The following is a 17,064-nucleotide window of genomic DNA, read 5'->3' as shown; positions in this document are numbered from 1 at the left end:
TTTTCTATCCATGTCAGCACTCCACCTCCAATACCATGTGCCCTAATTTTGCCCACTAATCTCCTATGTGGGACTTTATCAAATGCTTTCTGAAAGTCCAGGTACACTACATCCACTGGCTCTCCCTTGTCCATTTTCCTAGTTACATCCTCAAAAAATTCCAGAAGATTGGTCAAGCATGATTTCTCCTTCGTAAATCCATGCTGACTCCTGTTACTGCTATCCAAATGTGCCGCTATTTCATCTTTTATGATTGACTCCAGCATCTTCCCCACCACCGGTGTCAGGCTAACTGGTCTATAATTCCTTGTTTTGTCTCTCCCGCCTTTCTTAAAAAGTGGGATAACATTAGCCACCCTCCAATCCACAGGAACTGATCCTGAATCGATAGAACATTGGAAAATGATCACCAATGCGTCCACGATTTCTAGAGCCACTTCCTTAAGTACCCGGGGATGCAGACCATCAGACCCTGGGGATTTATCAGCCTTCAGTCCCATCAGTCTACCCAACGCCATTTCCTGCCTCAGTTATTCCTCCGTCACCCCAGATCCTCTGGCCACTAGTACATCAGGAAGATTGTTTATGTCCTCCTTATTGAAGACAGATCCAAAGTACCTGTTCACCTCATCTGCTATTTCCTTGTTCCCCATAATAAATTCACCTTTTTCAGTCTTCAAGGGTTTGGTCTTAACTAATTTTTTCCTCTTCACATACCTAAAGAAACTTTTACTATCCTGCTTTATATTCTTGGCTAGCTTACCTTCGTACCTCATCTTTTCTCCCCGTATTGCCTTTTTAGTTATCTTCTGCTGGTCTTTAAATGTTCCCCAATCCTCTGGCATCCCGCACATCTTTGCTACGTTGTACTTCCTCTCTTTTATTTTTATACTGTCCCTGACTTCCCTTGTCTGCCACGGTTGTCCCTTTCTCCTCATGGAATCTTTCTTCCTCTTTGGAATGAACTGGTCCTGTACCTTCTGTATTATTCCCAGAAATACCTGCCATTGTTGGTCCACTGTCATCCCTGTTAGGGTATCTTTCCAGTCAACTTTGGCCAGCTCCTCCCTCATGGCTCCATAGTCGCCTTTGTTCAACTGTAATAGTGACACCTTTGATCTACCCTTTTCCCTCTCAAATTGTAGATTAAAACTTACCATATTATAGCCACTACCTCCTAATGACTGCTTAACCTCAATTTCCCTTATCAAATCCAGTTCATTACACAACACAAAATCCAGAATTGCCTTCTCCTGCCTTCTCCCTGGTAGGCTCCAGTACAAGCTGGTCTAAGAATCCATCACGGAGGCGCTCCACAAAGTCCCTTTCTTGGGGTCAGTACCAACCTGATTTTCCCAGTCTACCTGCATGTTGAAATCTCCCATAACAACCGTAGCATTACCTTTACGACATGCCAAATTTAACTCTTGATTCAACTTGCACCCTATATCCAGGCTACTGTTTGGGGGTCTATAGATGTCCCATTAGGGTCTTTTTACCCTTATAATTCCTTAGTTCTATCCATACTGACTCCACATCTGTTTCAATGTCACCCCTTGCAAGGGACTGAATTTCATTCCTCACCAACAGCTACCCCACCTGCTCTGCCCACCTGTCTGTCTTTTCGATAGGAGGTATACCCTTGAATATTCAGTTCCCAACTCTGGCCCTCTTGCAGCCATGTCTCTAATTCCCACAACATCATACTTGCCAATTTCTAACTAAGCCTCAAGCTCGTCCACTTTATTTCTTATACTTTGCGCATTCATATACAACACTTTGACTTTGGTATTCACCTCCCATCACACCGCTAACTATTGGCCCTGACCTCACTCTTTTATCCCTTCTCGAACTTTCCTTCCCATTAATTCGGGAGTCTTTTGTAACTTTTCCTTCCCATTAATTTGGGAGCCTTTTGTAACTTTTCCTGCACTCACTTCCCCTTTAACTCCATCTTTATACTCCCGATTTGTCAATCCCATCCATCCAGCAAAATATCCACTGCTCTTTCCATACTGGCAAAGCTTTGGAAATTTAATCTGGTCTCGCAGGGACTTGTATAGCAGTTGCTTGCAGTGGAAATGTGGATGCATAGTATTCTGCAGAATGGAAGTGAAGCAATCCAGGGAATGCATGAGAGATTGGCAGCATCACAACTTTAGTTGAAAGAGCATAATAACACTGCAAGTTGGGAACTAGTGAGAGGGAGAAGTAACATTGTCATAGATGGGAGACAATGCAGCCATTGTCATAAAGCAAGTGTGAAAGGAGGGATCAATGCTGATATATTTACGGTGGGATGAGTAGCGAAGTGGGATGATGAACATAGCTGTTATGGGAGAGTGAGGTGAGCTAGATAATGTGAAATTAAAAAGGTAAAAGGAATGATGATAGCGTGCTCTGGATCAAGTACAAGAAGAGTCATGAAAACATTGTTACATAGACCTTTTGAACATAATAGCCAGTTTATGGACTGTAAATTTGAATATGTTGGATTTACTTCTCAGTGAAATATAACACTTAAATACACACCCTGTTACTATTGGAACTTTTTTTCACTCTAAATTTAACGTGCAAATAATTGAACAGTATCACTCGGCAGCCATTGTATTTTCACTCGTGTTTTTCCTCTTATCTGTTGTTACTGTTTTAAAGTTTTCTAATGAAAGGTGCTTTTAGTTTTATTTTTTTTAAGTCTTGGTTTATTAACCCACCAAACCCTACAGTCTGGCACCTTGCACAATCTGTACACCAAAACTCATTTAATCTCCAATGCAAGGGTTAATGGACATTTTCAATATTAAACACCAGAGCATTTTTATTATTTGTATCCTACTTTTTATCCTACCTCAGCATGACATTTCCCACCATACTTTAGCATGACATTTCCCAGCATTTTTGATTGCTTTTAAAAGGATGGTTTCAATTCTTTTGCACCTTACACAGCCTTCGAATGATCCAAAACTCTTAACCTGAATTCCTGATTTGCTACTTTTCATCTTAAAGTTAAAGAAAAGTTTGACTTCCTTTCTTTATAAATTTTAAAGTTTTTACTCTTGCCAGTTCATGGTTTTATAACTTAAAAAGCAAATGTTTAATATATTTTTCTCTCTTTCTCCTATATCCTGCCACTGTACCAAACATATAGGAAGAGGTGGAGCCTTTTCCAGAGGAAAGAGAGAATTTCCTGCAACAATTGTACAAGTTCATGGAGGATCGAGGTGAGGGGACTTGTCTTGGCATTTTGTTTTAACCTTAAAGCAAGTCCTGTATCAGCTTTTAGGGTATCAGCTAAATGGGATTTAGTTTTAGTGGCATGATTTTTTCAGTCACGTTGGTTTCTGATTTGTGGGTTTGGTTGTGACCAGTATGGGTGATATTGAATCCCTGTAATTTATTGACCATTTTACTCATCAGCCCTTTTCTTCTTTTCAAAGTGAGGTTCATCCAGCCTCACAGTATGAAACCAAGCTAAAGTTCAAAAATGAATATTGCAGGTTCTCTATTTGTCTTTTAATTGCAACTCTAGTTTATTTTAGAGATACAGTGCCGAAACAGGCCATTCAGCTCACTGAGTCCATGCTGACCAGCGATCCATACACGCTAACACTATCCTGCACACTAGGGACAATTTACAATTTTTCCGAAGCAAATTAACCTCCAAACCTGTACTTCTTTGGAGTATGGGAGGAAACCAGAGCTCCCGGAGAAAACAGAGCTCCCGGAGAAAACCTATGCGGTCACAGGGAGAATGTAAAAACTCCGTACAGGCAGGACCTGTGGTCAGGATCGAACCCATGTCCCGTAAGGCAGCGACTCTACCGCTGCGCCACCTTGCCTCCCCCAATTTAATATATAATTGTTTTGTGTAATTGTGAGATTTGCGTGATAGGTCCCTGTCAATTTTATTTGATTGTTGTCAATCCCTACTGAAGATCATAGTTTGTAATGTCTATCTTAATTTAATCACAGGTACTCCAATTAACAAACGCCCAGTGCTAGGATACAGGGATTTGAACTTATTCAAGCTGTATAGACTTGTCCATCAACTGGGAGGATTTGATAATGTGAGTAGTTATTATTTTTCAAAAACTCAATAGTAGAACTCCCTAACAGGAGATCAAGTACGTTGTATGCAAATATATGTTTTATGAAAAGTAACGTGTGGCTTTTCGTTAGATGCCTTATTGCAGCATTCTGATAAAAGGGGTTTACTGAATAAATGGGTTCCATCTCAGCTCATTGTTGGTGCAAACAAGCTGCTCGGCACCTGCATTGTCTGGCTTGGAGGGTTTCTCCAAAGAGCTTATCAGTTGGTCAGTTTTATGGAAGCTTCATCTTTCAGTTTAAGGTTTTGCAGCGGTTCCAATTAGCAGACAATGCTAAATTCATATGAATTTATCAAAACTGAATTTTCATATCCTTTCAATATACCTTTTTGTTAACTGACATTGAGAGTTGGGTAGAAAAAAGGAACTCAAGATACTGGTTTTCAAAAGACGACACCATGTGCCGGAGTAACTCAGCGGGTCAGGATGCATCTCTGGACAACATAGATAAGTGATATTGCGGGTTGGGACCCTTCTTCGGGCTAATGGTGGGGAGGGAAAGAAAGCTGTAAGAAAGAAGGGGCAGCACAAAGCCTGGCAGGTAATAGGTCAATACAAGTGAGGACAGTTGTTTGATAGGTAGATGTTTGGGCAAAATGCCAGAGATGAAAAGACAGGAGGTGTGAGCAAGGATTGAAGAGATGTGAATTTTGAAGTCGGAGGAAGGAATATAGGTGGGGGGTGGAGTCCAGGTGGGGCACAGAGGAGTGGGAATAAGGATGGGGGGTGTTATAGGGGGGGAAGAAGGCAGAGGGGGTGAAATTCAAGAATTACATTCTTACTTGAGGGTTATGTAGCTACTTAAAATTGGAGAATTCAATGTTCATACCATTGGGTTGTAAGCTACCCAAGCGGAATATGAGGTGTTGTTCCTCCAGTTTGCATCTGGTTTCTCCCTGGTAGTGGAGGAGACACAGGAAAAAAAGGTCTATGTAGGAATAGGAAGAGGAGTTGGCAACCGGGAGATCCAGCAGGCCGATTTATAGGAGACCACATCGGTAACACCACATGCAGTAGATGAGATTAGACAATGTACACGTAAACTTCTGTCGCACCTAGATGGACTGCTGAGTTTCCTGAAAAGATGTGAGGGAAGAGGTATACAATACAACAATACAATACAATACAATAGAGATGGGTGTTACATCTCCTGCGGTTGCAGGGTAAAGTACCTGGTTCTTATTGAAACATATAAGATTATTAAGGGTTTGGACACGCTAGAGATAGGAAACATGTTCCCAATGTTGGGGGAGTCCAGAACCAGGGGCCACTGTTTAAGAATAAGGAGTAAGCTGTGTAGAACGGAGATGAGGAAACACTTTTTCACACAGAGAGTTGTGAGGCTGTGGAATTCTCTGCCTCAGAGGGCGGTGGAGGCTGGTTCTCTGGAAACTTTCAAGAGAGAGCTAGATAGGGTTCTTGAAGATAGCGGAGTCAGGGGATATGGGGAGAAGGCAGGAACGGGGTACTGATTGGGGATGATCAGCCATGATCACATTGAATGACGGTGCTGGCTTGAAGGGCCGTATGGCCTAATCCTGCACCTATTGTCTATTGTCTTTGGGTGAGCAGGGATGACTGAACACAGAGTTGCAGAGGGAGCGGTCTCTGCGGAAGGCAGAAATGGGTGGGGATGGGAAGATGTGACTGGTGGTGGGAATCATGTTGGATGTGACAGAAACGTCAGAGGATGATGTGTTGGATGCAGTGGCTGGTGGGGTGAAAGGTGAGGACCAGTGTCCGCCAGTCTTGTTCCGTCTGGGGGCAGGGGGAATCATGGGATATGGAGGAGACATGGGTGACATCTGAGAGCTAGAATTTCTCACTGGGTGTTTATTATACTTCAAAAAGATTCAATAGGTTAATGTTTCTTTATAATTCTCTCAAATTCTTTCACATTTGAGCAGCAGTTCATTTTGCTTAGGTTAATTTTTCAACAACATTTTACACTAGGGCTGGAATTTTTGGTGTTTTCTTTTTTGTTTCAATGTGATGTTACTCATCTACTGCTTTTTGTTTTCCTCCAAGATTGAAAGTGGTGCTGTGTGGAAGCAGGTCTATCAGGATCTAGGGATCCCTGTGATGAACTCTGCTGCCGGTTACAATGTCAAGTGTGCATACAGGAAGTAAGTTTATTGCTTAGGTATATTTTATTAGACATAAACATGCCTAATAAAATCCACACTCCTGAAGGGTGTTTCTGATCTGTCGGACAGGTGTTTGGGGATTTTTCTTTATTTTAGAGATAATTCTTCTGCCATCAGCTGTGGAGGTCTTCCTTGGCCTGCCAGTCCCTTTGTGATCAGTAAGCTCACCAGTGCTCCCTTTCTTCTTAATGATGTTCCAAACAGTTGATTTTGGTAAGCCTACGGTTCGGCTGATGTCTCTAACAGTTTTATTCTTGTTTCTTTGACTTTCATTGGCACAACTTTGGTCCTCATGTTGATAAACAGCAATAAAAGTTTCCAAAGGTGATGGAAAGACTGGAGGAAAGACTAGATGCTGAGAGCTCTCTTATACCTGCATTAAGGAGGCAATTAAACACACCTGAGCAATTATAAACACCTGTGAAGCCATGTGTCCCAAACATTATGGTGCCCTGAACTGGGGGGGGGGGGCTATGTATAAACACAGCTGTAATTTCTACATGGTGAAATCAAAATGTATAAAAATGTCCTTTAATAAAATCTGACAATGTGCACATGTAATTTTTTTCTATTACAAATCTCAAATTGTGGAGTACAGAGGCAAATATATAAATGATGGGTCTTTGTCCTAAACATTATGGAGGGCACTGTACCTCCATTAGACCATCCCTTGAATGTTGATTCATTCGAGTTGAATTCACAGTTGATATTTTCATGTAATGGCGTTACAGGGTTAATTGTTCCTGTCTTGTTGTTTGTCGATTGTTAAAGCTATTATGTGATCATCAAGAGTCAAGAGTGAGTGTTTTATTGTCATGTGTCCCAGATAGGACAATGAAATTCGTGCTTGCAGCACAATAGAATATGTAAACATAGTACTTAACGGGACAAAAAAAGTTCAGTGTGTGTGTATATACACATGCACACATACTCAATAAATAAATAAATATAATGCAATAATAATAATAGTCTGTTGTAGTTCAGAGCTTATTTGTTGTAGTGTTTAATAGCCTGATGGCTGTAGGGAAGAAGCTGTTCCTGAACCTGGACATTACAATTTCCAGGCTCCTGTACCTTCTTCCCGATGGCAATGGTGAAATGAGTGTGTGGCCAGGATGGTGTGAGTCTTTCATGATGTTGGCTGTCTTTTTTGAGACAGCAACTTCGATAGATCCTTTCGATGGTGGGGAGGTCAGAGCCGGTGATGGACTGGGCAGTGTTCATAAATTTTTGCAGTCATTTCCGCTCTCGGACGTTCAAGGGTCGAACCAGGCCACGATGCAACCAGTCAGTATGCTCTCTACTGTGCACCTGTAGAAGTTCAAGAGAATCCTCTTTGACATACCGAATCTCCATAGTCTTCTCAGGAAGTAGAGGCGCTGATGTGCCTTCTTTATAATTGCATCAGTGTGCTGGGTCCAGGAAAGATCTTTGGAAATATGCACGCCCAGGAATTTGAAGTTTTTGACCCTCTCCACCATCGACCCATTGATATAAACAGGATTGTGTATGATCATATGCACCCTTTTGCCTCTTTTTTAATTAAAAAAACACCCAGATAACCAAGTTGGAAGGGAACAATTTCTGGAATAAACATACTGTGTTGTAAGTGATGATCTAACAGGGGTGTTGAAAATCGCAAACAGTTTTAATGCGAAACTAAGAGCAACAGCAGGAGAGTTGGTAACCAGAACACGCTGGTTGAAGATAGTTTGCAAAGGGGCCAGAGGGAAATGAGGACAATATCTTTTAATCAGCTACTGACCATGATTTGGAATGCACTACATGAAAAGGCAGTGGAAAATTCAGTTGCACCTTTCAACGGGAAATTGAATAAATGCTTGAAAAGGGACATTTTTTCAGGGATGTACGGATAATAGCGGTGGGGGTGGGGTGTGCAGCTAATTGGATAAATCATAAAGTGCCAGCTCAAGCACGATGAGCCTAATGCTCCCCTCCTGTTTTCTATGATTCCATTTGTGATGGAGAACAAAAAGAACTGTTTGACGTGAGGTTTTGCTGTGAAATATGAGAAGTTTTAAACTCATGATGTTATCTGCATAAACCAGGAGCTGTTTAATTCTCTTACTGTTAAACTTGAGAAAATGTTAGTAATATTTTTTAATTAAGCTCCCTTTTGAAAGCTTACTTTTGTTTCAAATGATTCGCAGACTAGTTTTATTATGTTCTTGGTAAGGTGTCCCCCTGAAGCTATTAATTATCATTTTTGCGTTGTGGTTTAACATAATTTACAACATTGATTCATCGCACTTCCAAACCAAGTTCAGCAGTCCTGTGTTCTCCTCGTCATAATTAAACAGCTCCATGCTTATGGAGATAACATCGTGAGTTGTTTAAAAGATTGAATTTATCTAAAGCTTAATGAAGGCAACATCTATTAATACCTCGTATTTCACAGCAAAACCTCACATCAGTTGCATGACCTCATTCAGTTTTCCTTTTGCATTCATTAGCCGACATAAAGCAGAAATTTGATATGCTGCAAATCATTTGGCACTCTAGCTAATTTTTAGAATGCTGTATCAGCATATGACCATGAAGCGCCTGTCCAAATTATTCATGCTAAACGTGTCCTCCCGTTTGTGTATCCAACCAAGTGATGTGGAAATACAGCAAGGAAGGAGGCTCGAGAGATGCAAGAGCCGGCACATGCAAGAACCTGGAGCCAAAAATAAATTGCTGGAGGAACTAAGCTGGTTAACGATTATCTGTGAAGGAATTGTAGAGTAGATGAGGCCTTTGATACCCTTGTTGGCTTGTTGAAGGGACTAGACATTTTAGCATCTTAAATGTTTGTCTTCTTTTCAGGTATTTATGTGGCTTTGAAGACTATTGCAAGTCAGCTAACATTCAGTTTCCAACATCACTGCAAGCAGACTTTAAAGCAGAAAAACAAAAAAAAGAGTGTGAAAAGGGTCATGATGACCTTGATCACAAAGAAGAAAAAGACAAGGTTGCCAGTATTACATCACCAGTGGCCGAATTTGAAGGCAAAAATGAGAATGAAAGCAAAAGGATTGTGCAGGATGAAGAACTGAAGGGCCAGGAAGCAAAATCCCTAAGGGTAAGTTTTGGAAGATATTTTATTACTTTAATTTGTTGGCTGATGTTTGTGAATTGTTGCAACGTGCAGGGTAAAAATAACTGGTACCCTTTAAATATCTCATGTCAAAGGTGAGGATGGCAGTCAGCTGTTATTTTCAATTTTCGCCTTATCAAATGGCTGCTGTCTGGTTACTTTTGTCTTGTTTCATTAAACTGCCAACAGCTGTAGGATGAACAAAAGGAAGGTGTGGCTCTGGAATAATTCTTTAATTTAATTCTTTAATTCTTTAAAGAGTGCAACTCTTTAACAGATGTCCAGGGGCAGACTCTGCACTTTGATTAGAAAAAAAAAGAGTTTTTCTATTGTCTATTGTCTATTGCTTGCAACAATGAATGTTGAGGGGAGATTTGACAGATACTCAAATTCCTGAATGAATTTTTTTGAATGAATGAAACTATTTCCGTCACAAAAGAGGATATGGTCTAGCAAGTTCTTCACATTGCCCCATAGTTGCATCAGACTTAACCAAGGCACGTCTGTTATTTCTGGGGTTCTCCTACCACATCTACAGTATGTAGGAGTTCCACCATATGGTGACAGAATTTCTCTATTTTCTCTTCGATCCACAAGAGCAGGCATAGTGAGGAAACTGAATTTGTTGTGGCTGCAGGCTTCCCCAAAGCGTGGGCTTTCATGGACTCCACTCTATAAACCTCATTGATTACCTCCTGCCAAGCAGTAGTTTTTTTTGTTGTTTTTCTTTAATAATATTTTTATTAGAAGCATGTACATATCATAATCAAAACACATTTAGTATATCAATTACATATTGTTAATAGATGGGATTCCAGCTATCAGAGTAATAGGGATTCTCATTTATCAATTATATATTAACTCTGCTTCTATTTGTTTATTTTTTTTTATAGATAGTGAGAAAGAAGAGAAAAAAACATGATAAAAAAAGAATAAAATAAATTATCAATAATACAACTTTAGAGATAGGTCCGTAGATTATAAAACATAACTATTCATCTAATCCTGGGTTCAAGCTTCAGTCAGACGTCCGTGCAGGACCAATTTACCCTTTCAAAAAGTCAATAAATGGAGACCATATTCTAGCAAATAATTCTTGTTTGTCAATTAAGACAAGTCTATTAGTTTTGAGGGGCTCCACGAGCTTCTTGGACAATATATTGTTCTTGGCAACAGACAGCTGGGTGCACTCTCCTCCCTCCAACCATTGCAACATCTATTCATTGGCCATACTTCACTGTAGCTGGAGGAGTACTGTTTATCTTGTAATATGTCCCTTTAACACTGGCCGCTGAGATAGCAACTGCTTTAAGAATCGTAATAGTTCACTCAAAATAAATTGTACTGAAGTTGACGGGACGTGATTCATAGAAACCTGATGACACCACTGTGAACCATGCTTTTGAAAATCTTGATCATACGACTTCCACAAGCAGCATTATTCTGCTGTTTTAATGCCATAAAAAGCCAATACAATAATGCCCTTTTCTAGACCCAGAGAAATTATAGAAAATAGTACTGCTGAGATGAAGAGAAAGATATTTCCGCATTGAATTGCTATGATGTGAAATACATTGTCTGAAATAGTAATGGGATAGATTCAATGGTGCCTTTCAAAAGCGATTTGATTAATCATGTATACTCATTGGATGCATTGTATATCACAGGTGGATATACATCGTCAGCCATCAGCCTTGTAACAGGCTGTTGTTTTCCATGTTACAACTGGCTTTAATCAAACGTGCATTATATCAGACCCTGGAACATCTGTCTTACCCAAGCAAGCCATCACACACACACACACATCGAGGTTTATCCCATATTGTCAACTTTACCAGAGTCGGTCCTTATTTCATATACTTGACAACCTCAGACTGGCAGTACTGGGGAGTGTTGCACTATTGCAGGTACCATTTCTACGATGAAAGGCTGAAACAAGGCCTCATTCTCATTTATTAGATGTTAAAGATTTGATGATAATATTTTGGTGTTCTTCCAGCTGTCCTGCTAGACTTTTGTTCCTCAAGTAGTATTATCAACTAAGCACAAAATCAGATTTACAGATTGAGACGTTTACGTCTATTATCTTTTGTGGTTGTTGTCTTTGCTTGCAAAACATCAATGCCTGAAATTGATATGTACTGTACTTTACTGGCTTTAAAGTATTTAACATGTGTGAAGGTACGAAATGTGCTGCAGAAATGCAGACCTTTTCTCTTCCAATGGATCTTGCTGCTTCTGGTAGCAATTGATATTAGAGATACAGTGGGCTGAATGGCTTCCTTTGATACATGATCCTGTGTTCATTGACCGGAGCCCTGCCTTGGATATTACCCACATCCAAAAGTCTTGTGTCCTAGTTTTGCCCACTGTTCCTGATAGGACCATTAAATGTGGCTTAGTTGGTAAACATCGAATAAGAAGGCAACAAGTTCAATCAGCAGCTTGAAAGTGTGACCTCCTTCTGAGAGATAAGCCTGGGTACATTTCATAAAACCACTGGGAACTGGAAATACTTGTCATGTGGCTTGCATTATTCTGGTAAAATACTACATCGGGTTTCGCCAAGTCATCATTGAATCAGTGACTTGGTGCTGATAACTCTTGGTCTATTCCATCACCTCTGAGGTACTGTAAAGATCTATCTTCAGAACAAACCTGCTCTCTATCCCACGCCTTTGTATGCAAAAGTGAAACTGAGAGCATATCAACCCTTATCTACTACTCTATCCTGCCACCCTCTAACAACCCCTAATCCTGCACGTTGCTCCCTTACCCCTCCAAAACCACCTGACAAATAGAATGGGCCTCATCTTTGTGAGTTAATAACCAAGCTGTTCTATCCTCTCAGGCAAGAAAACGACACCAGCCCGAATGCTTGGCACAGGCACCAGATAGCAGCAAAGTGAAAATTGAAGAAAGTGCGGAAGGGAAAGCAGGTCAAATCTATGATGCCAAAGATGAAGCAAGATTTAAAGTTGAAGAATTAAAAGGACAAAAAATGGTGGATAAAGAAAAACATGGGTGAGTATTCCATAATTTTATAAAAGGAATTACTGAGCATAGTTGCTTATCTCAAGGGTGGTTCATTGGCGTGTACCGGCAACAGAACACCGAATTTCTTACTGGCTGCAGGTTTACAGGCCCATCGATGCAAAACACACAAATAAATATGCAACAATACATTAAATAAATATTCAGTAATACTAGATACCCTGACCATAATAGTGCAAAATCAAATAATGTAATGCAAACTAAAACAAAGTCCTTACTAGATCATAGTTTGCTAAGGTAACATTGTGGTTAGTGTTGTGCAATGTTCAAGAGCCTGATAGTTGCTGGGAAGTAGCTGTTCGTGAACCTTGAGGTCAGGGATTTCAGACTCCTGTAACTTTTTTCTAATGGTAGTTGCAAGATGAGATTGTGGCCAGGGTGGTGTGGGTCTTAGATGATATTAGCTGCCTCTTTGAGCAGTTCCCTTCGGTGGTGGGTAGGTCAGTATCTATGATGGACCATTTTCTGCAGTTTCTGCAGATGTAGAGGCTTTTGGGGGTTTTTATGCTTGCTTCACTGTGCTGGGCTGATGACAAATCTTCAGAGATATGCATGCCCAGGAACTTAAAGCTGTTGATTCTCCCCTCCGTCTAATCGCATAGTGAAGCTGTGCTAAAGATTGGGTCTGATGCAAACTAATTTCTAAACCATGAAATTGCTTCATCTAAAGGTGTTAAAGATGTCCTGTGCAATGTGTTTGGGGAAGGTGTGTGAATTGCAAGATGTGTTAATGAATTGAAGAAAATGTTATACCATACTGTGGAAGAATAGAATGGACTGCACTTCAATGTACCAAAATAAAAGCCTGTTAAAAGCTACTATCGTATCTGCCTCCACCACCACTCCAGGCAATGCATTCCAGGCCCCCAACACTCTCTGTGTAAAACAAAAAACTTGCCCCACACATCTCCATTAAACTTTCCCCCCTCCCACCATATAGCTCTAGTATTGAACATTTCCACCCTTGGAAAAAGGTTATGATAGATAGTGTACCCTATCTATGCCTCATAATTTTGAATATTTTTTTATCAAATCTCCCCTCAACCTCAAATTCCAGGGAATACAATCCAAGTCTATCCAACCTTTCCTTGTAGCTGAAACCCTCTAATTCAGGTAAACCTCCTCTTGACCCTCTGCAAAGCCTTTTAATATTTCCTGTAATGGGGCGAACAGAACTGCACACTGTACTCCACACTATATTTCCACGCTATATAATTCTATGACTCCAAATGCGACCTAGCCAAAGTCCTATATCCTATATTCAAAGTTGCATCATGATTTCCTGATTCTTATATTCTATACCCCTAGCGACTACCTTCTTTACTATCCTATCTACTTGTGCTGCCACGTTCAGTCTGCTATGAATTTGGACTCACACTGCACATCAATGCTGTTATGGGTTTTGCCAATAACCGTATATTCTCTCCTTCCATTCAATTTCCTAAAGTGCAACGCCTCATACTAGCATTTACTCGATTTCTTCACCCATTCCTGCAACTGATCTATATCCCGCTGTATCATCTGACAGCATTCCTCACTGTCTGTAACTCCTCAAAGTTTGCTATCATCAACAGCGCCTACTTTCTGACCCTAGTACAGATCCCTGTGGAACTACAATGGTCACAGATCTCCAGCTAGAATATCTATCTTCCAACATAATCCTCCAGGGCTGGAAAAGGGTCTCGACCCGAAACGTCACCCATTCCTTCTATCCAGAGATGCTGCCTGTTCTGCTGAGTTACTCCAGCATTTTGTGTCTATCTTTGGTGTAACCAGCATCTGCAGTTCCTACACAATCCTCTGTCTTCTATGAATAAGCCAGTTCTGAATCCATATGACCAAGTCATTGTGAATTCCGTACATCTTAATCTTTTGGATCAGCCAACAGTGAAGGATCATCTTCTTCCACCATAGCACCAGATACCTGGCCAGGCTCGTTTCCTCACAAAAAGTCCAGTATGGTCCCTCTTCATGTCGATCTATTCGCATAGAGACACTCCCTGATTTATGTAAGGGTTATGTTCGATAAACCCTTACGCAAGTCAGATTTTATGCAAGTTTTTCCACCTTATATACCAGGTAGAAACAAAGAACTGCAGAGGCTGGTTAATGTACAAAATGACACAAAGTAATGAAGTAATTCAGCAGGTCAGGCAGCATCTGTGGAGAACGTGGATAGGTGACATTTCCGGTCAGGTCTGTTCTTTAAGGTGATTTATGTCTGCTGATTACTCCAGCGCTTTGTGCCATTTCACCTTAAAACTAGTAGCCACTACTAGTCTGCACCAGTGAGCCTTTCTTCACCTGCTATCGTCCAGAGGCTATATCAAGAGCCACAATAACCCTGTGTAGCGGACATGAGGCCCTCGCCATGCTCTCGTTGCAATAACACAGGTCGTTCAGGAAACAAGACAACCTATTGTGAATTGAGTACGAGAGTCGCCTATTGCACAAGTCGTGGAATGTTTAAGGAAACCACCTTGTATACACCTAACAAATTCTGCCCCGTTTGATCCTCTTGCCCCGAGTCTTGTCCCAGTCAATATTGAGGACGTTAAAGTCACCCACTACAACAACCCTGTGGTTCTTGCATCCTTCCATAATCTGTCCACATATCTGATACTCTATTTCCCACTGGCTCTGGATGGCCTATAATATAATCCCATCGGAGTAATTACTCCTTTGTTATTTTTAGCTCAGCCCATAATGCCTCAGTGGACGTACCCTCTCTATGAGTAACGCCATGATATTCTCCCTGATTAGTAAAGCAGCATCTCCATCTTTTTTACTCCCCCCCCCCCCCTTCCCCCAATCTCGTCTGAAAGGTCAAAACCTGGGCACATTGAGCTGCCAGGCGCATGCCTCTCACAACCACGTTTCTATAATACACAGAATTGTCGTTTTGGCAGAAACTGGAAAGGCTGGTTTTCTGATATTGTTGAGTTCATTGTTGAACCCCAAGGGCTGTAGCGAACCTAGACTGAAGATGAAAGTAGATAAAAATGCTGGAGAAACTCAGCGGGTGAGGCAGCATCAATGGAGCGAAGGGAAAGGTGACGTTTTGGGTCGAGACCCTTCTTCAGACTCGTTTCGGGTCAAGACCCTTCCGATGTGTTATTCCTGAAGTTTACTTAGGGCATTATTGGAACGTGTAGCAAGATGAAGGCAGAGCAGTCGGAGTGGCTGTGTGTTGAGAATTAAAGTGATGGTCAACTGGAAATTCCAGGTAAACCAATTTGAGCTTGGTTCCTCCATTGTAGAGGAGACTACATTGTACACATTAAATGCAATTGGAAGAAGTACAAATGATTGATTGTTTCACTTGGAAGGAGTGTTTGGGTCTGCAGATGTTGGGAAGGAATGAGGTGAAAGCGCAAGCTTTGCCTTGTCTGTGGGTGCATGGAAAGTACTGTGGGAAGTGGGGGGGATGTTGGTGAAGATCTGAGACTGAACTGAGGAGACGCAGAGGAAATCTCTTCGGAATGCTGAAAGGTACAGAGTGAAGGGCAAGATGTATTTTGTCATGGCATCTTGATGGTGGCAGAAACATGGAGGATAATCCTTTGAATGTGGAGGCCAGTGAGGTGGAAGGAGAGAAGAAAGGGAACTTTGCCATTTCTCTGAGAGGAAGTGCAGGAAACAAAACGGACTGATTGAAGCATGTCAGCTATGGTAGAGAAGAAGCCAGGATTATGGAAAGATGAAGAAATGTCAAAGTTTTAGCATGGTAAGTGTTTTCATGACATTTTCCTTTATTTCAGGTTTTGAGCAATTGCTGTGTTCTATGTCACACATTTCCAGCATGTTTTTGTTTTTCTCCTGTGATTTCTATTTACATCTCCTCCAGACCGATCAGTTGCTGTTTGTGAAAGTCTTCTTCACAGCCTCTCAGTTGAGGGGTTTACTTAGTCTTTCTAGGTCTTTTACCCTACCCCAAATCTTCACAGTCATTCATTCCCTTTGCGCTCTCTCTCTATCTCCCCCCCCCCCTCTCCCCCCACTCTGCGCAAAACAAATTCTCCCAGTTCTGACAAAAGATCATAGACTAAGACATTACCCTTGTTTTTCTCTTCACAGATGTTGTCTAACCCGCTGAATGTTTCAGCGTTTTGTGTTGTTTCAGTTTTGCATTTTAAAGGAATTTATGCTTTTCAAAACAAAAACATTGACAGTTTTAGATATTTTGCAAATTAAAGGAATTTTGCTGCTGTGAAATCAAGACTTTTGATACAAATGGCTTTGTTCAGATTAGCCAATGATTCTGGCCATTACCACATGGCTGTTTTTTCTACGGCAATAAAGCTGGCTCCCAAATTCTTACGTGTGCTGAAATGTAATCTTTGAGTCTATGCAAGTCAATTATTTTCTACGTTTAACTTTACTTCTATCTTCATGTATTTCCTTTGCTTGATTATTTATTTTATTTCAATGAACGTTCAATGAAGCACCAGGTTATATCGATAGGTATTGAAAACATAATTAATATTTCAATATGTTTAGCTACTTAACTTTCCAAAACAGCATTGTAATAGCTCCTTCCAGGATAGATCCCAGCCTCTCCTTTCCATTTCCCCACCCTGTGAAAAAAATATCCCTTCCTAAGGGTAATGATCTCAATCCATGTCAGGCATGCCGCATGGAGTCTAATGAAGGA

At 40.9% G+C, this 17,064-nt stretch overlaps 1 protein-coding gene across 3 annotated transcripts in view; it reads left to right on the top strand.

Annotated features, from left to right (window-relative positions):
* The window catches only part of arid4b (AT-rich interaction domain 4B), a 136,630-nt gene that overhangs the window by 69,785 nt on the left and 49,781 nt on the right, over nucleotides 1-17,064 (top strand). For all 3 annotated transcript variants that reach the window (XM_055635149.1, XM_055635148.1, XM_055635150.1), the window contains 5 exons: nucleotides 3,149-3,221; nucleotides 3,973-4,067; nucleotides 6,138-6,235; nucleotides 9,086-9,341; nucleotides 12,208-12,380. In XM_055635149.1, coding sequence (XP_055491124.1) covers nucleotides 3,149-3,221; nucleotides 3,973-4,067; nucleotides 6,138-6,235; nucleotides 9,086-9,341; nucleotides 12,208-12,380 — 695 coding nt within the window. The remainder of the gene's footprint in view (nucleotides 1-3,148; nucleotides 3,222-3,972; nucleotides 4,068-6,137; nucleotides 6,236-9,085; nucleotides 9,342-12,207; nucleotides 12,381-17,064) is intronic.

This window comes from Leucoraja erinacea, chromosome 5 (assembly GCF_028641065.1).
Source record: "Leucoraja erinacea ecotype New England chromosome 5, Leri_hhj_1, whole genome shotgun sequence".
NCBI classification, from domain to species: Eukaryota; Metazoa; Chordata; class Chondrichthyes; order Rajiformes; family Rajidae; genus Leucoraja; species Leucoraja erinaceus.
Note: the sequence above shows the minus strand (reverse complement) of the source record. Positions and strands in the feature narration are given on the sequence as shown.